We start from the raw sequence: 19,599 nt of genomic DNA on the forward strand, positions 1-19,599 counted from the left end.
CTTTCTCACTGGACGGAGCGCAGGACAGGAGGTGGAGAAGGAAGCAGAGGAGGAGGAGGTTTGAAGAGCAGGGCTGGAAGAAGTGGGAGAGGGAGACGGTACTGTCTTGGCCTGCAGGGGCAGAGGACACTGTCTGGTGGTCTGAGGGGTCGCAGGAGACTGTATAGGAGAAAGGGTAACACAAGGACAGAAGAAGAGAAGAGAGGAACAATAGTATTAGGACGATAGGCCTGGATTAAAAAAGGAAGCAGGTTTAATGGAGAAGCCAGCAGACAGAAGAGGAGAAGGAACATTTCAAGCGTCAGGTGTTTTACAAATCCGGTCCATACAAATCGAGGTCAAAGTTTTGCACCTGTACTTGGCTCTGACAGAACACAAGCACCATTAGGAATTTAATTCGGATGAGTCGGAAATGAGGGAGAGGAGAGACAGAGAAGAATGTTGGAGATGCCAGGTAAAAAGTAAAGGTAGACCCCTGATGAGATTCCTAGGTGCAGCGAATGAAGACTCTAAGAAGAAAGGGTGTATGATCAATATGAGATGACTTGTTGTGGCAACCCACGCTGAGAAATGACAAAAGAAGCTGTGAGAGTGAATACAAATAATGACCCTAAAACCCCTCAAACACAGCTCTTATTAATGCAATATACTTCTGAGAAACCCTGAGGTACCAAACCACAATAAAAGGTTTAAATTATTTGTATTGATATATACATTAAAACGTTCTATATTTTGCTCCTGGCTCTGTTGTTCTCTGTTCTTACTGTAATTACAACAACCGGTTACCGTGGAGAAAGTGAATCAGTGAATCATGGAAAACATCCTGTGACCTCATAAATCTGGATATAAGTTGGTTCAGCTAGAGTAGATCAGTCAACAACAGTGACTGCTACACCACAAATTTAGAGTACATTTGTTTCATATATTTTTTTATATTTTTTTTCTTGAGCGTTTGGATACCACTGATGAATATAAGAGTGTATATATAAACCTCTGTTTATTAGTGGGATAAAAGGGGTGGAACATGTGCTGCTTCAGTGGACACTGTGGTTTTGTGTGTCTTAAGACCATATTTTCGAGGTCTTGTCTGACCAACGACAGCCTTCACACTCTCCGTGGTCCCGGACAAGTGCAGTCGAAGCCACATTTCTTTATATCACATCTGTGTTAAATTTCCAAGATAAAATGCAACAGATTTATCTTTTCATCCCTTTAACACCATGCACATGCTTGCTAAAAAATAAATGTATTTTTCAGTAATATGACAAGTGCTTCTGAGTTCTGGGACTTGACTTAACCCCTTGCTCATTGCATTAACTCGGACTGACCCCCTGAAAGTCTAGGTCTTGGCTCTGGTCTTGGTCATGACGACACCTGGGGCCTGGAGGTCTCAACGACAACACTCATGGATCACTAGTGGTAGACACTTCCATTACACCTTCCACCTCCTGGTCTCCATTGTCCTCTTTTGTAAAGACCAAATACGAATAGCCTCCCAATATCCCCTTATATCCCCCAGAAGCAAAAGGTAAAGAGTCCCACAGAAATACAAGATTAGAAAATGAAACTCCACATAAAGTTTTGTAGGAACAAGAATAAGTTGCTGATGGAAGTGAGTGTACGAGGGGATGTGGGTTACGGTGGAGTAGGAGGAAGGGGTGATAGGAGCCACAGGGTGCATCCCACCGCAAGCAATGCCTGTCTATTGCACACTCTCTCGCCGGCTCACGCACACAGACACATGCAAACTCGCTCGAGAACTATAGCCTTGTTAGCTTTTTAAAAGAATCAGGCAGTTGGATGATGAATGATTTAACAGGTGTGGAAGGAAGGAAGCTCAGGATGCCTTCCGTTTCTTCCCTCAGGGTCATGGGAAGAGTGACAGGCCGACAGAGGGGTTGAGCTCTGGGAATAAACACCATTCCCTTTCATTTCCCTACGACTGCTTTTCCTGTCGAGATGACAACGTCGTGGATCGCTAATTTGTCATCAGTCTGGCAGTGAAGGCAGGCTGACATGCTGCACTTCTTCTTTCTTTTTTTTTTTTTTTAAGGAAGGATATAAGGTTTAAGGCTACAAAAGAGGTGAACGACTGTTAGGGTGTTTGCTTGTGGAGCCTCTGGAGAACATCTGGCGGCAAAACTCTGCACTGGAGGGTGACATTAACTTTTTAAATGTAGCTTAAAAATAACCTTCTCAAAATAGCACCCAGGAACACGAATAAAAAAGAGGTGAACACCAGGTACAGAACAGGCGGAAAAATAAAGTTACATAAGAGATCATAAATTTGACACCTGTCACCGCGAAGCAACATTGTCAAGAGTTTCCCACTAGGTTCTGAGAACTGCACACAGAGTTTCTGCTTTGCATTGACGTAAATCATCATGTAAGTAGCATCAGGGTCCTTAAATAGATATAAATTTTTTTAAAAAAAGAAACGCAAACTTTCACTGCACTGGACGTATTCGTGCTGAAAGACTAAACATCGCTTCAAGAGAAAAGCAGTCGTTGAAATAAATATGAAGAAATGCTGCTCTCAAGTGTCCATTTTGAGTCATTGCATTCAGCAATGTAACCCACGTACCTGCTTGCACCTGGGTCGCGCAGATTTGTCGTCATTACTAGGGTCAGGGACTAGATGCATTAAGTTTTTAAATAATGCAAATGCAAATAACGCGAAATACAGACATAACAAATATATCGTCCTTAAAAAATCTTCCTTCAACAATGTGCAAAGAAGCTCCCAATGGGTGCAAGCAAGTTACACAGGCAACATGCAGCACCTGGGCCTGTGACTACTATTACTACTACTACTATTTGGTCTCGTACTCCTACTCCATCATGGTAATTGCACTAGATATATTTCACAGAGCTTGATAACTCACCTGCCCTCGAGTGAATAAGCCACGCTTGTTCCAGAAAATAGAAATAATTGCTTACGATTTCACTATTAAAACACATTGTTTGTCGTCTAGTTATGTAGTATCTCTACAGCAAAACAGAGCTCAACACTATCACTAGACAATAGGGATGGGCGATAACTTATTGTGCACGATATATTGCCAAAAACAATCTCCACAATTCTGCATCTCACAATAATTTTGATAAAGACGTGGCACACTCGCTTGATTGGACCAGCATACATGAACATGACGAGACCGTGACCAGCTCTGCGGTGTTTGACAGCTGACACTGACGTGTAACAGTTGTGGAGAGTTTGGAGGACTTTGGTTCACAATCATATTTTTAAACATATTTTTAATACAGGGAACCTTTGATAATGCCATTGGTCGACTCCGAGTCTCTGGATCGGTGTTTGACAGCTGACACTGGCGTGTAACAGTTGTGGAGAGTTTGGTGGACTTTGGTTCACAATCATATTTTTAAACATATTTTTAATACAGGGAACCTTTGATAATGACATTGGTCGACTCCGAGTCTCTGGATCGGTGTTTATTTTATTGGATGGAGTGGTCCTCATAGGTTTTCTGATGTGGTCGTCTGCCTTGGTTCACACATCAACACAGACAGGTCTCCCACTGCTGTGGTGCCTCGGCGAAACACCATGGTGAAAATAGTTATATATATATTGGATGGACATCTGCATCTGCTATTGCCAGCAGTGTACTCCTCTGCGTACAGTGGACAAACTCTGACAGGCAGCACTAATGCCACGACCCGGCATCAGTTAGGGACCATCAAGGTATTATCTATCATCTAAGGTATTAGTGAAATCTTCAATAAGATTTTAAAGGAAAAACTGTTTTTTGTTGTGAAATTGGCTTTTCATCACACAAGAGAAAAGAATGACAGTTTATGTAATGATTTTGCGAATGGAATATGACTAAATGATTATTTATTTACATTATTTCAAACATTAAACTGTTAAGAGACATGAGATACAGCAGATAGACGGCTCAGTTTAACCCCTAAATAAAACTGGCAGAGCAGACTGTCAGACACGACAGACAAACATCGAATTTATCATTTCTACACTTAGTTAACTATTATATTTAAACATAAACAAATAATGATGTTGAGACAAACTCCACTAATAAGTTTCATCATAAAACAGCTTCAAGAGAGACTGTAGTGTCCAACACATGGAATAGAATGATGATATTTATCATCATAATTATTGTTATCGCAGAAATTACAACATTTATTCTTCTTCTTTTCCTTTCAGCTTCTGTCTTCAGGGGTGGCCACAGCGGATCATCTTCCTCCATCTCACCCTGTCCTCTGCTTCCTCTTCTCTCAAACCTACAAACCTCATGTCCTCCTTCACCACCTCCATAAATCTCCTCTTTGGCCTTCCTCTCCACCTTCTGCCTGGCAGTTCCAACCTCTACATCTTCCTACCAATGTACTGGCTCTCTCTCCTCTGTACATGACCAAACCATCTCAATCTAGCCTTTCTGACTTTGTCTCCTAAACACCTAGCATGTGCTGTCCCTCTGATACACTGGTACCTGATCCTATCCATCCTGCTCACTCCCAGACACAACCTCATCATCTTCATCTCTGCTACCTGCAGCTCTACCTCCTGCCTTTAGCTCAGTGCCACTATTTTCAAACCATACACCATTGCTGGCCTGATCACCGTTTTGTACACTTTCCCTTTCATTCTTGCCGATAGACTTTTGTCACACAATACACCTGACACCTTTCTCCAATGATTCCATCCTGCCTGCACCCGCTTCTTCACCTCTTTGTCACGCTCTCCATCGCCCTGAACAGTTGAGCCTAAGTACTTAAAATCCACCACCTTCTTTATCTCTAAAATTACAACATTTATTGCGATTATTTTGAGCAATTTACCATGAATAAAAGTCAAATCATTTCCGTATTGTCAGGAGCTTTTCAGACGACCCCCAGCAGAGAACCGTCCTGAGTGAAATATGTATCAAACAGTGAATCAGTGCAGTATCCACAGGTGAGAAGGCTCTAATTTGAGCGCATGATTCAGAGTCTTGTTAAAGGTTGATGAAGGGAACCCTGCGGAGCAATTAGGGACACTAATCACTGACTAATCTCACTTTGATCTGAACATCAAATAATCAAGAAAACTAATTTGCCTTAATTACACAGACTAACAAATGAGGTGCGTCTCGACAAGGGGTGGGGTGCGACCACGGTGCCGTGTTGTTCCAGCACTGCACTGAAAACACCTGCACAAACAGGTGACAGCCACTCGAATCAATTTCAACTTCAATGGAAATCCACAGAAGGTGGAGAGAACCTCAGCAGGAACATCTCTTCCATTTTAGTCTATGTTGATCCTGTATCTCCAACACTGCCTCTTCGCTGAGCTGTCCTTCCAACAAGTGCTGAAATTGGCCCATCATGTCATCGGCTCTAGTGTCCACTCACCAAGTGACATCTTCTCCTGTCGCCTTCACTCATCAGGTAGACTGGTGCCATTCATAGAAAAAACACACCCACTGAGGGACACCTATTTTCCAAGCGCTGCCACTCATTGACCTGACTAAACCTATTAGGCTATATCATACACAACGCGATTGTTTCTTTTATCTTCAGTCGTTTCCTTCACCTTCTTCACTGCAAAACTCAAAATCCATGCAGTCTTATACTTGTTTTTCACTTGCCCTGTTGACAGATTTTTTTTCACTTCACTTCACGGTACTTTTACCTTAAAATAGTCAAATAATCTGCCAATACCACAACTTTGAGACTACACCTTATTAAAAGGAGTCACTCCGTCTTACTGAAATGTCATTCGTAAGGTGGGTTTATCTTAAATCAAGAGGGATGAGAAATATTAACTGAAGAAAAAGGATTTTAAAAATAATCTTTGCAGGGTTTTGTGGGGCTACTATTTCACACCAGTCAGCAGGAAGGACAAAGGCGCAACACTGAACAAGGAGATTTATGGTGAGTTGATTTGGTCCAGTCCAAATACAACAAGAGAAATTCCATCACATCCGCATCCATCCATCACAGACACAAGTTGTTATTATTGTCTTAGTAACTATTATTCCCTGACCATTTTCATTTTAGTTTTGTGTACTGTAATTTGAGTCGAGAAAAAGTCCAGGCTTCTTAGTCTTATTCCCGTCTGAATCATTCTTGGCTATTTCAAAGCAGTTTCAATAAAACTGCAATTTAGCGTCTTTTTAGCAAAGCAGTTCAATTTAACAGTCACTATGTAACTTATCAGAAAAAGGCAAAAAATTAAACAAAAAATAAAAATAATTTGATAACCTCTGAGGACAAAATATCACTGAATAATTTCCATGTATTTTATGATATTTTGCTCCCTACAGAAAAGTATTTTGTCAGGGATTCAATAGACTCATCCTCATTAATTTCCACTTTGTTATAAAAAACAAAGTTATACTTCAAAGTAAGTTTCTCTGTCTATTTATCTATATATCTATGATATGTTTATTTATGGTTCATCGATGACAAAAAATAAACACTGAAACGGCACAAATTACACTTAGATAATAAACTAAACTGAAAGAAAATGGGCTGATGTGAATTACAGTCCACTTGTCTGTCGAGGAGCAGCCACAATGTATTTCCTGCTGAGCCATGTAATGGGACAAAACTCAGAGGGACGCAGAAATGGCCGCCATGTTTCAGATTACTGAACTTAGTATTTGAAACAGTTTGTTATAGTTTTAATTTTGTCATCATATGATAAACGTTGACAATATTTTGTCATTATTTTCACTGACAAAAGCAACACTAGTATTGAACTAACTAGATGAAATTCTGAGACTTAGTGACTCAAAAGCGGCAGGTTGATCTGAATAATTGTGTTTTTGGTTTATTCAAATTGAGTTACAGATTTTTGTGACTGATAATAGAAAATTACACAAGATGGGCTTTTACTTTTAATTACAGAAGTGTTAATGTCTTGTGTTAATATGGCCTTGCTGCAAATTAAAGATTTTAATACATTAAACAATGAAGTTTAGCTCCTCATCAGAAGTAGGACACTGAGTATGCACACATCACCTGCAGGGTAATTCTTATTTAGAAAACCTTAAAAACTGTGTATTTATTCTGCTATTTTTCTACATATTTTCTCCCGACCACCAAACCATTCGTGCTAACTTATTAAAATAAAACACTGGGAATGGTTAATGTGTGCCTTTGGTGGATGTAAACAAGCTGTTCAAACAAACCGGTACCTGCGGCGTCGTCCCTCTGAACGATGCTCCTGTGGTGGGGGTAGCAGGTTGTGGTGAGATGTTGTTTTGGGCTTGAGCCTGGGCTTGGGCTTGAGCCTGGGCCAACGCCTGCTGAGGAACCATCACCAGCTGCCCCAGTTCTGTACGCACCAGCACCATCCCTGAAAAAACGCAGTGAAATGAACAAATGTAGCACACGATTCACAGGCCTTAGCTAGGAAATAAATAAAAAGCAACCTACAGCACGATTCACGCCCTTAAACATGCATATGCCTCTGAAGCCTTTCACTTACAGAAATGCATTAAAATCATAAACTCTCTTCTTCAAATAACAGATATTTAGAGGAGGCATTTTCTGGTTTCCACACTCTCAGCTCTAATATATGTTGCATTTAAACAACCAAGAACAACAGCTTTGTGGCAGGGTTCACTTGAGGTCAAACATAAATGGAGCTGAATCAGTAAGGAGATAATTATCTAGCACGCCCACCATGCAAGACAGCATTGGTTAGTACACAATTATTTCAAATAATGATATACTGGCAACACGGTCAAGGCATTATTTTTGGGAAAACATCAGAATCCAGCTCACATCCAACTAGTTAGCAAAACTAGAAGGATGGACAACTCATAATAATATAACACTAATAATATTAAATGGACTTGTAGCTCTGTGTAGTTTACTTTTGCATATATAGAATCTACTGTGAGAATAAACTAGGCTAAGTTTATGACACACAGACAGGTCAGAAATGGTCAACAGCTGCATCAATAACTCATGTAATCAGGTTTCAGGAAAAAAAAAGCCGCAAAGCAGAATGATGTAAATAAGGAGGCTAGATGCTTTGAACAAGGCAGAGGTTTGAACATCGCATCTGAGAAATTGTAACTTATAAAGCGAATGGAGATGTGACGTCTTCAGTTTTGATGAGACAGATGCTGACTGACGGTTCACGAAAGGTTCAGCAGGGAGAAGCACCTTTTCTCTGGAAAATGTGTGAGGAGAAACAGTTTCAACACTGAAATATAGCTTGTTCTTAGGTGCCACAAGAGGATAGAACCATATCAATATTAACAAAAAAACAATGATGCTAATTTCTTTAGGTCCCATCCAGGGATTCCACACTCTGACGGGACACTATTATTATTTATCTTAATTGATAACCTAATTTTCAGACTGCTACCCTTTCAAAGTGATTGTATGGCACATCAAAAGATACAAAAAGACAAATGTCAACCTGTCCTGTTTTTTTTACTATTAATAGCCATTTCTTCAAACCAGACCTGATCACACCAAAATACCTGTAATTTGCATTACTACTTTATACTCTATCACCCTTTTTAAGAGCAAAACTGAAGTGTTGCCTTTGTATTCCTAATTTGTTTTGGATTAAGTACATTTGTAATATGTCATTTCTTTATTTGAGCTGACTCACTTTGATTTCATCTTGGCCCTTCATCCACTACAAACCACACAGTTGCTGTAGAGCAGATATTAACATCAATTGTGTTACTGTTCATGATTTTGATGAGTATTTCTCATCAAATCCCATTTATTCAGTTTGCATTTCAGATAAGATACTCAATTGTAAACAAGAGACACATATTCAGAAGCAGACAAAGAAAGTTGGAGGCATTTGTGTTTGCAGGTGAATATGCAGAAAAATATCTTAAAGTTGATGCTCAACTTCTTTTATTAAATGAAAAACCTTGGTGCATTAAGTGTACTTTACACCTTATGGATAAACTGCCATGTAATTTGGCTTTATCTGATCACCAAGAGACTGATGTTGACATTTGTGGTACAAAGTGTCTGCGCACGGTTGAGAGTCACAATCATGTGCACCCCAAAATACCGGGCAGGTCGCCCAAATGTCACTAGACTTGAGTTCCAAACCAAAAACCTGACAGCCTGGAGTACCCTGTGTGCAAACCTTACCAGGTGGTATGGTAAACCCAGGGGGGAGCTGAATGGTGGTCTGCTGCTGAGGCGGCCTTACAATGAGTTGAGGAGCTACAATCCTTTGAGGGGTTGCCAGTACAGGGCGGGGTGGAGCAGGGGCAGTTGCAGTTGGAGCAGTCGGGACAGACGTATGGGCGGGAGCCGCCGGTCGGACCATGCTGACGGCAGTGGTCGCCGTCGACACGGCCTGACCTGTGCCGCATACTGAGCTGGTAGTGACCACCGTGGCAGGTCTGACCACTGGCTGGGTCACTGTTGTGGTCGTAGTGGATGCTGCAGCAGTCGTTGTCGTGGCGACGGGGGATGCAGGAGGGTTTGATACAGAATTTACAGACTGACTTGACACTTCAGTTTTCGGCTGATGATCATCTGCTATAGGACTTCCAGCGTCTGTGACCACTTTGTCCTGTGGTGTTGGTGATGTCCCGGGTCCACTGCCAGCACCCTGCTGGGCCAAAGCTGACACAGTGGTCCCGGTTCCATGCTGGGCTATGCTGGCCACTATGTGATTAGGCAGTCTCTGCAAAGCGATGGTAGGGGTCCCTCTGTCCAGAGCAACAGACGACTGGCCAGCACGCAGGCTGGACAAGGAGAACGTGGAAGTGTTTATCGGCGTGACCGGAGTAGAAGTACAGTCAGGGGGGGTGACGTTCTCGCTCACCGCCGTGTTACTGCTCCGCCTCGTCGTTATAGCTGCACCGTTAAAACTCTTTACCCGAGACGAACCTCTCCGAGGTGTAGTAAGGCGTTTCCTCGATGCACTATCGTCCACCAACGCCTCGCCCGAGCTCAAGACAACCTTCGACACGCGGTTGGCTGTGGTGCTGATGCTGACTGGCGCCGACGCCGAAGTTGTCACACCAGATGCAGTCCGAGTTGTGATGGATGTTCCGCCGCTGGTGGCGTTCACACAAGTGGCGGGTGCCTCGCCAGAAGAAGGTGTACAATCCGCAGACGGAGGTGTCACACTTTTATCTGGAGCAACGCCTTTAGAGTTTAAATCCTGGCGCATCTCGGGCTTATTACGCCGTCCTTGTTGTTGTTGTTGTTCCAGTGTTGTAGAGCCCATTGGAGCTGGTAGCGATTTTCCTAAGTGATGGTTAGCGAGAGCCAATGAGCCTGTGCCTCCGTTTTCGTCTGCTTTACTTGCAGGGTTGCTTTGACCAGCAAGCTGGGACTCCAGTGAACCCACAAGGTCGCTCACAGCCTTTTCATCCACCTCGGAAAACAGCATATCTTCCAGGGGGTCTGAGGCGCCCGCCATCTCTGATCACAGATAGCCGTCTTGTATTTTACATTGCGCATGCGTGTTACTAGGCATTGTGGGAATCTATTTGACGTCATTGTCGTGTAACACAAAGTGAGTGTAAGAAGAAATGTTTCACAGTACAGCTTTATTTTAAAAAAAAGAAAGAAAAAGAAAGGAAGAAAAAAGACATGGGTACGAATTCCACGTCATGTTTCCCCTGTACGTTCATTGGTTTAACCCGTTTTATTTTACCTGACTTGGGAGGGTGTGATTTATCGTGCATTCCATTATATAATATGTATATAACACACATATTAAGTAAAACATAATCTTCAAACGGTCTTTCTGCAACTGTCGCAACAGCAACAATAATAATAACAGTTATAGTTTTCTCTGTCTTTGCACTTAAAGAAACGGGGCGCACAATTTTAAACACACATATATAGAACCCGAATTTGAAGTACATTGTGTATCACGGTAAATGTTTCGGATATAAATGGTCACAAAACAAAAATCATTTAAATACAATATAGGTTGTGTTACAATTAATACAATTCGAATTGTTTATGAATAAGAATAATTTCTCGTTTACGTGAACATTAACCACCACATGACGTCCGTTCAATAACCCACATTTGACATCAAATAAACGCTTCATTTCTCTTTATCAGGAACATAAAAGGGAAATTATGACTCTTGAGAGAAATTGATTTCGTATTTATATGTTCAAAACGAAATCACAAACTGACGTCACCAGATGGCAAAACTCGCATACTATCGCGAGATCATAAAACCTCGAATCATTTCTTCGCAATAGAAGAGTCTTTTGTTCCTTTCAAATGACTGATAACAGCGCTTTGGACTTTTGCTTCTGAGAATATTTTTTAGAATTCACTTTTGAGCTTCGACCTCCTAAAATAAAGAGACGTGGTTATTATCTTTAATATATAAAGTTGCGCCTGTTTTCCCAACATCCTCCGCGGCGGATGAAGTCTGGTGAAAACGGCCATGTCGTGGTAGACAGCTTAGGTTCGAGCTGCAGGAACTTCTGTGCGCGTCTCACGCAGTCATTCATTCGTGTTATGTGGTCTAAAACCTGTGTTTCTGGAGAATAAAGACCGTGGACTTTTCTTTGGACAGCAGCTGCATTCTACCGAGGCGTTTTGAAAAGCCAGACGCAAACATGAGCGGAGGAGGAACACCGTACATCGGCAGTAAGATCAGCCTGGTGTCCAAGGCCGAGATCCGCTATGAAGGAATTCTCTACACCATTGACACGGAAAACTCAACCGTGGCGCTCTCGAAAGGTACGTTTTGGTGCGGGACCAACGCTACTGGAAGCCACGCTTGTAATATGTAGTGTATTTGAACCTCTTTAGTGTGAAGTATAGTTACGACGCAGTTAGCCACTTTAGCTAGCTGCTGGTTAAAGAACTAGCGCCTTTGTTTACGTCGCGTTTTAGTTGTGGCTAAAAACATCAGCACTGTCCGTGCGACTGTAAAGTGCAATGAGTCGGATGCATCCACAGTGCAATTGACGTTTAATTAACATATTTTACGTTGATACTTTGCCGTCATATCGACGGTATTCTGCAGGTTTAAGTTGGTGAAGCGCTAACTCTCCACCTGCTCACTTGTCACAGTTCGCTAACTACTGCGAGAGAAATCGTTCAAGCGTGGTGGCTTCATTTGACTATATAATATAGCAACATGTATGGAACCAACCCCTCCCTCCGTCTATTTAAAACGTTTAAGAATCCATAAGTCGGGTGAATCAGTTGAGTGAGTAACATGAGCCTCGACTTTCCATCGTTTCAGTTCGCTCTTTTGGCACTGAAGATCGGCCAACTGAGAGACCTGTTCCTCCCCGAGAAGAAGTCTTCGAGTACATCATCTTTCGAGGGAGCGACATCAAAGATCTTACAGTTTGCGAACCACCGAAAGCTCCCTCCTCTCTGCCCCAGGACCCGGCCATTGTTCAAGTAAGAGCTTCTCAGTTTCCATGACGTATCTCTTAACCTTGTGTGTTCCTGTTTGTATGAAGATGCTTATACCCCTTTATTCTTGGCGTCCGAGTCAAATAGGTTAATGTTGCATTTAATCCATGTGCGTCTTGGAAAGCATTGGCCCACATTTTCACACATGTTCAGTTTAATACAAGGACTTGCTTCAGCTGTGGTCCATCAGGGTTCTGACTCTGCTCAGCCGTTTCAATTTCCTTTTCAGTGTTTGAATGTACGATAACAGTCAAAAGTTTGGACACACCTTCTCATTCAGTGTTTTTGTTCTTGTTTATTTTTACTACTGTCTATGGTGCAGATACATACTGAAGACATCAAATGTGTGATGCAACTAAGTAGCAAAGAATACATAAGAATATTTTTCTATTTTAGATGACTCAAAAGTAGCCATGGCACAATGTCTGACCAAATTTTTTGACAGTTTGTGCAACTGTCAAATTATCGAAAGTACATTTCTGCCGATTTGAATATATCCGTATTAATTCTATATATTGTTTTCGTGTTCTAGTCATCGATGTCAACAAGCAGTGCAGCAGCCCCCTCATCTTTTCAAGCAGCTGCACCGTATGCACCCTTCAACAGAGCCCAGGTCCAGCAGTTTGGGCAGTTTGGTGTTGGGCCGCTTGCAGGACAGCCGTTTACTGCTGCAAGAGGAGGTAAGATGATAACACACAGCATCACAGGAATGAGCATCTACTGTATAAACACAGTCATTTGCCCACACAACAAAGCAATAGCTAAGTAGAAAATTCCATGTTGTTGTTAAGCCTGTGATCAAGTCTGACGGAATCTTAGCTTTGTGACAGTTCCACTTCACATCTTCACTGCTACTTGCACTTTACTTGGAGAATTGATGCCGGCTTTGTTGATAAACTCCCACTGAAAAAGTTTCAAATGACTAGCTGTGATCATGATTTCCCGTATACAAAGTGAGCCGTGAAGTAGTTCATGAACCCTGCATTGAAGAAAATCCTTTTGAATATGTTTGAATTCAGAACACGCAACTCCCTCGCTGGACTCCTTCTCCAAGCCTCAGACGTTGGAAAACACTGTTCCAGCTCAAGCTTCGACTGCTGCAGCTCCTCCTGCTCCTGTAGGGCAGCGGACTCAAACCGCTCCCTCTGCTCCCCGGCCGAGCAACACCGCTGCCAGCGGCCAGAATCCCCCCGACCTCCTGGATCAGAGGAAAGGTAATGGTTTCCTGAAATACTGCTCTTATACAATGGAACTGACAATGCTGGCTGATTTGCACACATTTGTTTAATGTCGGAGAATGTAACGTTTCACGTTTTTTTTTTTCAGTTTCTGAAGCACCAAAAGCTGCACAACCAGAACATGAACATGCAGCTGGTGAAAATAGAGATTCTCAAAGGCATCATCATCATGGTGGTAAGCTAATGTGCTTTTATTAGTGTCTTATAAGAATTGCCAAAAGTAGTTTGAATCCTTAATATAAAAGTGGGTTGTTGTACCTTTGCTCATTTGAGCACATCAGTTGACAGATGAATTTTCGTCAGGACTTTTTGAACAATTGCTTGTCGGTTTGCAGCTGCAGCTCAGTCCATGCGCCGCGGCCGTGGAAGAGGCAACCGCAGTCGAGGCAAGGTGAACATGCGCAGGGATGGGCTCATGAAGTTTGAAGAGGATTTTGACTTTGAGACTGCCAACGCTCAGTTTCACAAGGACGAGATTGACAAGGAGCTTCAGAATAAACTGAAACTAAAAGGTACAACATGACTGGAATGTGGTTTTGGCTCACGTTGGCTTTTAAAAGTTACACACCAGTGATGAGGAATGAATCTGGTCTTGTTTGTAAAGATGACAAACCGGACAAAGCTCTGAATGGAGACGAGGCCGCCGACTCTGAACACCAGACGAATGAGGCAGCAGCAGAAGAGGAAGAGAACACATGCTACTATGACAAGACCAAGTCCTTCTTCGATAATCTGTCCTGCAACGACTCCAGGTAATCACGTTGATCCTTGGTCCAAACAAACCTTGTGAAATAACATGAAACCATGTGATTATTGTCATCAAAACGTCCATCCAGCAGCAGAACCAGGTGCAAGTCATATTCATCAGATTTACTGCAGAAAAAAGACAAAAAATACTTGATGCAAACTGATGAGAAAATTGGAAATACTGAATACAATTCTGAATAAAATATAATAAACCATGTCTAAATATTCTATAATTAAAAATAATATATTTTATTTAAATTCTGAAGAAAATATAAGTGTAAATGTACATTGCCTTAAAATGTTCTAATTAATCAAAACTGCTTCAGCAGGTGCTTTCATGAACAGTTTTTACTATTTTTTTTCTTCTTTTTTTTTCCCTTTTTCTTTTCAAGAACTTCTCCACAGCTGTTCTATCATAGATTTGCATCTGTCAAGTCAATGCAGTGACACACTACTGCCACCATATGTGGCTCATGTGCTGAAACTGAGTCTCGTGGCCCAAAGGTGTAAAACAAAAAGCTTTTAGTGGCCCTCCAGGAGGCACTCACGGCCCAACCATAGGCCCTAGCCCTATGGAGGACTGCCGTCCAATGAGTGTAGTTTTCAGTTGAGTAGTTCTGTATTGTTTCAGTTGAAGCCCAGAATGCATGTCGGTGAAATTTTGTTTTACTCGCACGGAACAGGCATTTAAATGCAAACTGCTACAGACAAGACAAACAGTGTTGCCTCCTCGCTCACGCTTAAATTGTGTGTGTCTCCGTGCTCCTATAATGGTTCTGTGGCGTCACCTGCCCCGGCTCCTGGTCTGTCAGACCAGCTCATGACAATGGTTCTGGACAGACCTCTAGATTCTCTCTTGACTGCAGTTGGACTGTCCATAAACACTCTGATAAAAGCGTTTATGTGAGAGTGTTAAGCAAGATCAGCAGTTCTCACCAGTGTCGCCGCTACCTGGCGATCGTTCACATGAAGACTCGTGCCAAATAAACACCCGCTTTCTTCTTGTCTTCACAGTAAAGGGGGTGACAGAGGATTTTCAAGGTGAAGAACCAGCCGAAGCCTCTCGCACACGTTTGTCAGTGGTGTGAATGTTGCCCTCTGAATTTCATTTGTGCACCAGGGAGCGAAGGCCCACTTGGTCCGAGGAGAGACGGATGAACGCGGAGACGTTTGGCATCCCTCTGAGACACAACCGAGGCAGAGGAGGCTTCCGTGGCCGCGGCTACATGGGTCCCCGCGGAGGAAGGGGGAGGCCGATGAGCAGAGGCTCCTTTGGCCCGCCGAGAGGTGCCCCGCCTGGATTCCGAGGAGGATACCGGGGCGGCAGGGGAGGCCGCGAGTTCGCCGACTTTGAATACGGGGTACGTGTGTTGAAGGCTTCTGCACAGGGATCTGTTAACGACGGAGCGTCTTTTCTTTAAGTGTTGTGTGTAGCCCTCTGTCTATTAAGGACCAGCTTGTCTGGGATACCACTTCTCATTCCTGAAACTGGCTTGAGCAAATCCCGGTTTATTTGGTTGATATGAGCTTTTGTTACACCACATTTATAATATCTGAACAGCTGTGTCAACCAGGAGTTTACAGTGGAGGAGGTTAAATGCTAAACACGCCTCTCACTTACCCCTTAGTTTCAACGCAGACCTCTGTGTCTCATGGCGTCTTGTCTTGATGAGAACAGTCCATAGATCATCTTCCAAAAATCTGAGCAGGGGGCTCCAAATCTCTGCTCCAACGTCTTTAAGAACCATCTCAATGAAACCATCACTTTTAAACAGAGCGCCACATGCTGAGCTCTGAAACTGAGGACATATTACGACAGTCTTGAGATTTACCTCAACTACGTCGACACGAAAGGCCCCCTGTAATGTGTCATGCGAGTCTGCAGACAGTGTGTTTGGATGTTGCACCCCAACATTGGGCTGCAACGTGGTACTACTCTTGAGTCGGACTTGGATTATTCTTTGAGATTCAAGTTGTTCAACTGCTCGCACATTTGCCTGGAAAGAAATGATTCTTTCTGTATTTACATTAGTGATGGGTCGATGAGGTACTGTAAAACAGTGTCCGTGGACGTTTCACAGAATTAGTCCAAACATTTTACAGCAGACAGTGCCACCTGGTGGCTCCTAGAAATCAGGACACTGTTTCATGAAACTCCATCTACCGAAAAGGAAAATGTTGGTCTTATGCAGAGTTTGAATCTTGACGGTCTGAATTGGATTCTTCTCATTCCAGAAGGACAGCAAGGTGGCAGCGTGAACCTGCAGCACCGGAGCATCAGAGAATTGTAGCCACTCGCAATGAAAAATGATTCCATCTCAAGAAACATCTTCACTTCCTGCATTTGACTTAACAAAAAAGAAAAAAAAAAAACCTGTCAGCGGCCCAACTCAGCGCAGCTGCTGCTCCCTTCCTCCACTTTGAGAATGCATTTGAGATTTTTTTCTTTTTTGATGTTTTTGATAAACTTGGCCAAGCGTGTAAATACATGGTTTGGAGTTCCTCTGTATTTTTGCATTTGACCAGATCCCACATCTCGGCTCAGAGAGCAGATGCTCCCTCCACTGGTTCACCTGTGTTCTCACTCGTTCCTGCTCAGATGGCGACCTTTTCTTTCTACTTTTTTTTTTTCTTTTTACTCGATCATTCTCAGTGTTGTTGGGATTCAAACCAGCTCGAAGAACAAACAAATAATGAATGTCTGTTCCTGAAACACTTAATACTTCCTCAGAAATTTGGGGTTCAGTTGTTCTCTTTCTGTAACGTTCAATTGTGTATCAAAACCGCAGGTTTTAAAATGAAACTAATTCACCCGAGGAACCGTGACTTTAGGTTTCTTTTCGTCCTATTATTCTCTAGAGATAGCCAAAAAAGTTACATCCAATAAAACGGACGATTCCGGGGTCCCGACTGGACCGGCCCAAAATGACCTCCAGTTTGTGTTTACCAATGAGAACTTTGTCTTAAGCGCTTGTTAATGTTCGTCCGCCAGTGTCCTAGACTCCAGTGGTGAAAGGGATGACTCGTGGACTTGGGAGGTTTTCTTTTTTTCAGATTGGTTAGTACTTAGGGAGTGCCTTCAGTGGGGGCGGGGTTTTTACAGCTCTCCCTTTAACTCAATGCTCACCTTTTGACGAAACTGAGGATAGCACTACAAGGTGGCACTAGAGTTTGAAGAAGTGTTACAGACGGATGGTGTGATCATCGCTTCTTTTTTTTTTGTTTGTTTTTTTGCAACGGCCAGCACGTCGAAATTGGGAAAACTATGAATATTGACGAAGCAAAAATGTTTTCACAGGTTTGTTACTCCTGTCACTGGATGTGTGAACCAGGAATTGCTTTCTTGAGAATAACAGAATTGAATTTTTACATAAAGAGTTGTACAATAATAATGTGTGTGGACTTTTTTTTCACCTTATTTCCAAGTGTGGTTCTCTACTCAAACTTCAGAGTTGGATCCAAGTGAGGATCCAGTTCATACTTGCCTGCTGGGCCAAGAGTGAGTAGCTCAGACAGTTAAGCTGGGAAGCAAAACTATCATTTCTGTGGACTGTGACCTTTAGATGTGCTGCGGGTGTCAGAAAAATCCATTGAAGGTTTGGCTTTAAGGACATAGATGTATAGAAACTGCATGCGTTATGAGAGAAACTTCTCTATTCAAGTTATATATAGTTTACATTAAGGTTTGGAATTAGTCGCAAAAAATGAGATGTAAATTAAATTCATTTTCCCCGAAAGACGAAGTCTCACTCTCAACGTGAAGCTCAAATTCCAGTAGGTGGCGCACGATGACGTTTTCGGACTCCTCGAAGAAGAAAGTGGCTCCGGTTTAAAACATAAACATGTCGATCGTATTTGTCCCGAGAAAACTCCGAGGAAAAGCGAAAATAGACCAAGAAACGATTCAACGGGTAAATACTATCTATACTTGGAAAACAAATATGGTACAACTATGGCATTAATGCCCGGTAGTCACCGTGAAATAAGTCAGAGGACGAGCATATTAGCGTTAATGCTAGGTGGCTAACGTAGCGTTCCGCTGGTGTTTGGTTTTCAAATGGTTTCAGTAAGAGCTAAACTCGATTCCACGTGAACTCGTGTGTTTGTGCTGGTTCGCTGTCCACCATATTGATGTGTGTGTGTGTGTGTGATTCCTGTGCTCAGTTGCTGGATGAAAACGACCAGCTGATTCGGTGCGTTGCCGAGTACATGCAGAAAGGACGGGCGGTGGAGTGTGTGCAGTGAGTCTTGGTTTACGCATCTTCCTCGTGAATAACTCCTGTTGAAATATAGATTTGCGATTGGCACATTCTTCCAGTCATTCTCGTGTTTTCATATCCTGCCTTCACAGATACCAACAGATCCTTCACCGAAACATTGTGTATCTGGCCACGATTGCTGACATCAGCCCCAACACCAACTCCTCCACTTCCGGAGAAGTAAAGTATCACACCCATGTCACACGACTCTCGTTTTTGAAGCGTCCCCGTCCTCATCGGTTTCTATGTTCCGCTTGTTGACAGTCCACATCTGCCGCTGCTGCATCTGCCTCAGTCCAGTCCACAGCCGAAGAAGCCACGTGACCGACACAGAAGAGCGTCTTACTTTGTTGCTGCTATGTTTGTGGAAACACTTTGAAGGTTATAAGTTATGCTAGTTTCTAATAAATGAGTCTCTCAAAACCGCCGTGACGCCATCTTTAGAGATTCCTGACGAGTACCGTTGGAGACAGTTGGGGCGCACGAGCCGTACTGCTCTATGCAGTTCAGCGTCTAAGCCACTAGGTGTCTCCGTTGCGACGCTGACCTGATATTATTCAGCGAGAAGAAACGCTCAGACCAACCATTTAAATGAGCTTTAGTAGTCATGAATGTCAAAATCTGAAAGTTTAACTTTTTGCCACCTCAACTAGACGCACAACAACGGGTCCCGGGAGGGACTGAGTGATAAAAGTATCGCCTCTAGAGGCAGCCGCCTACAGCACGATTACATCAATTGAGCTACATTTAATTGCGTGGTGTAGTTTGCGACATTTAAATTTGTATCCAAATTTCCAAGTTTTAAGTATCTCGGGGTGTTGTTTTCATGTGAGGGGATTAGGGCTTTGGAGATCGGTCGGCAAATTGGGGCATCAGGGGCGGTATTTCAATATTCCATAAGAGAGAGCTGAGCCAGAAGGCAAAGCTCTCTATATACCGATCAATCTTCGTCCCGACCCTCACCTACGGTCATGAGATTTGGG

The 19,599-nt window shown here is 42.8% G+C and overlaps 3 protein-coding genes across 7 annotated transcripts in view; 2 read left to right on the forward strand and 1 right to left on the reverse strand.

Moving 5' to 3' along the window:
- Window positions 1–10,403, reverse strand: part of LOC128759167 (transcription initiation factor TFIID subunit 4-like) — an 81,373-nt gene extending 70,970 nt beyond the window's left edge. For 3 of the 4 annotated variants that reach the window (XM_053865920.1, XM_053865919.1, XM_053865918.1), the window contains exons 1-3: window positions 9,103–10,403; window positions 7,164–7,324; window positions 10–159 (exon numbers count right to left, since the gene is read on the reverse strand). In XM_053865920.1, the coding sequence (XP_053721895.1) occupies window positions 10–159; window positions 7,164–7,324; window positions 9,103–10,390 (1,599 nt within the window). In that variant the 5' untranslated portion in view covers window positions 10,391–10,403. The remainder of the gene's footprint in view (window positions 1–9; window positions 160–7,163; window positions 7,325–9,102) is intronic. The other variant, XM_053865921.1, reaches the window with a different exon arrangement.
- Window positions 10,404–11,202: 799 nt separating this feature from the next.
- On the forward strand, window positions 11,203–17,749 carry lsm14ab (LSM14A mRNA processing body assembly factor b). The gene is made up of 10 exons (XM_053865010.1): window positions 11,203–11,682; window positions 12,194–12,357; window positions 12,905–13,052; window positions 13,392–13,586; window positions 13,699–13,785; window positions 13,946–14,122; window positions 14,215–14,362; window positions 15,372–15,398; window positions 15,478–15,718; window positions 16,593–17,749. Exons 1-10 carry the CDS (start codon window positions 11,559–11,561, stop codon window positions 16,614–16,616), a joined length of 1,335 nt encoding a protein of 444 aa, XP_053720985.1. The 5' UTR covers window positions 11,203–11,558; the 3' UTR covers window positions 16,617–17,749.
- Window positions 17,750–18,139: 390 nt separating this feature from the next.
- On the forward strand, window positions 18,140–19,154 carry ss18l2 (ss18, like 2). 2 transcript variants are annotated; one of them, XM_053866142.1, is made up of 4 exons: window positions 18,140–18,268; window positions 18,522–18,598; window positions 18,709–18,801; window positions 18,881–19,154. In XM_053866142.1, exons 1-4 carry the CDS (start codon window positions 18,200–18,202, stop codon window positions 18,993–18,995), a joined length of 354 nt encoding a protein of 117 aa, XP_053722117.1. In that variant the 5' UTR covers window positions 18,140–18,199; the 3' UTR covers window positions 18,996–19,154. The 2 variants fall into 2 exon arrangements, with proteins under 2 accessions (XP_053722117.1, XP_053722118.1); XM_053866143.1 differs by having other exon boundaries at window positions 18,709–18,796; window positions 18,881–19,136.
- Window positions 19,155–19,599: the final 445 nt, after the last annotated feature.

Source organism: Synchiropus splendidus, chromosome 5 (assembly GCF_027744825.2).
Source record: "Synchiropus splendidus isolate RoL2022-P1 chromosome 5, RoL_Sspl_1.0, whole genome shotgun sequence".
In the NCBI taxonomy this organism is placed as follows: Eukaryota; Metazoa; Chordata; class Actinopteri; order Syngnathiformes; family Callionymidae; genus Synchiropus; species Synchiropus splendidus.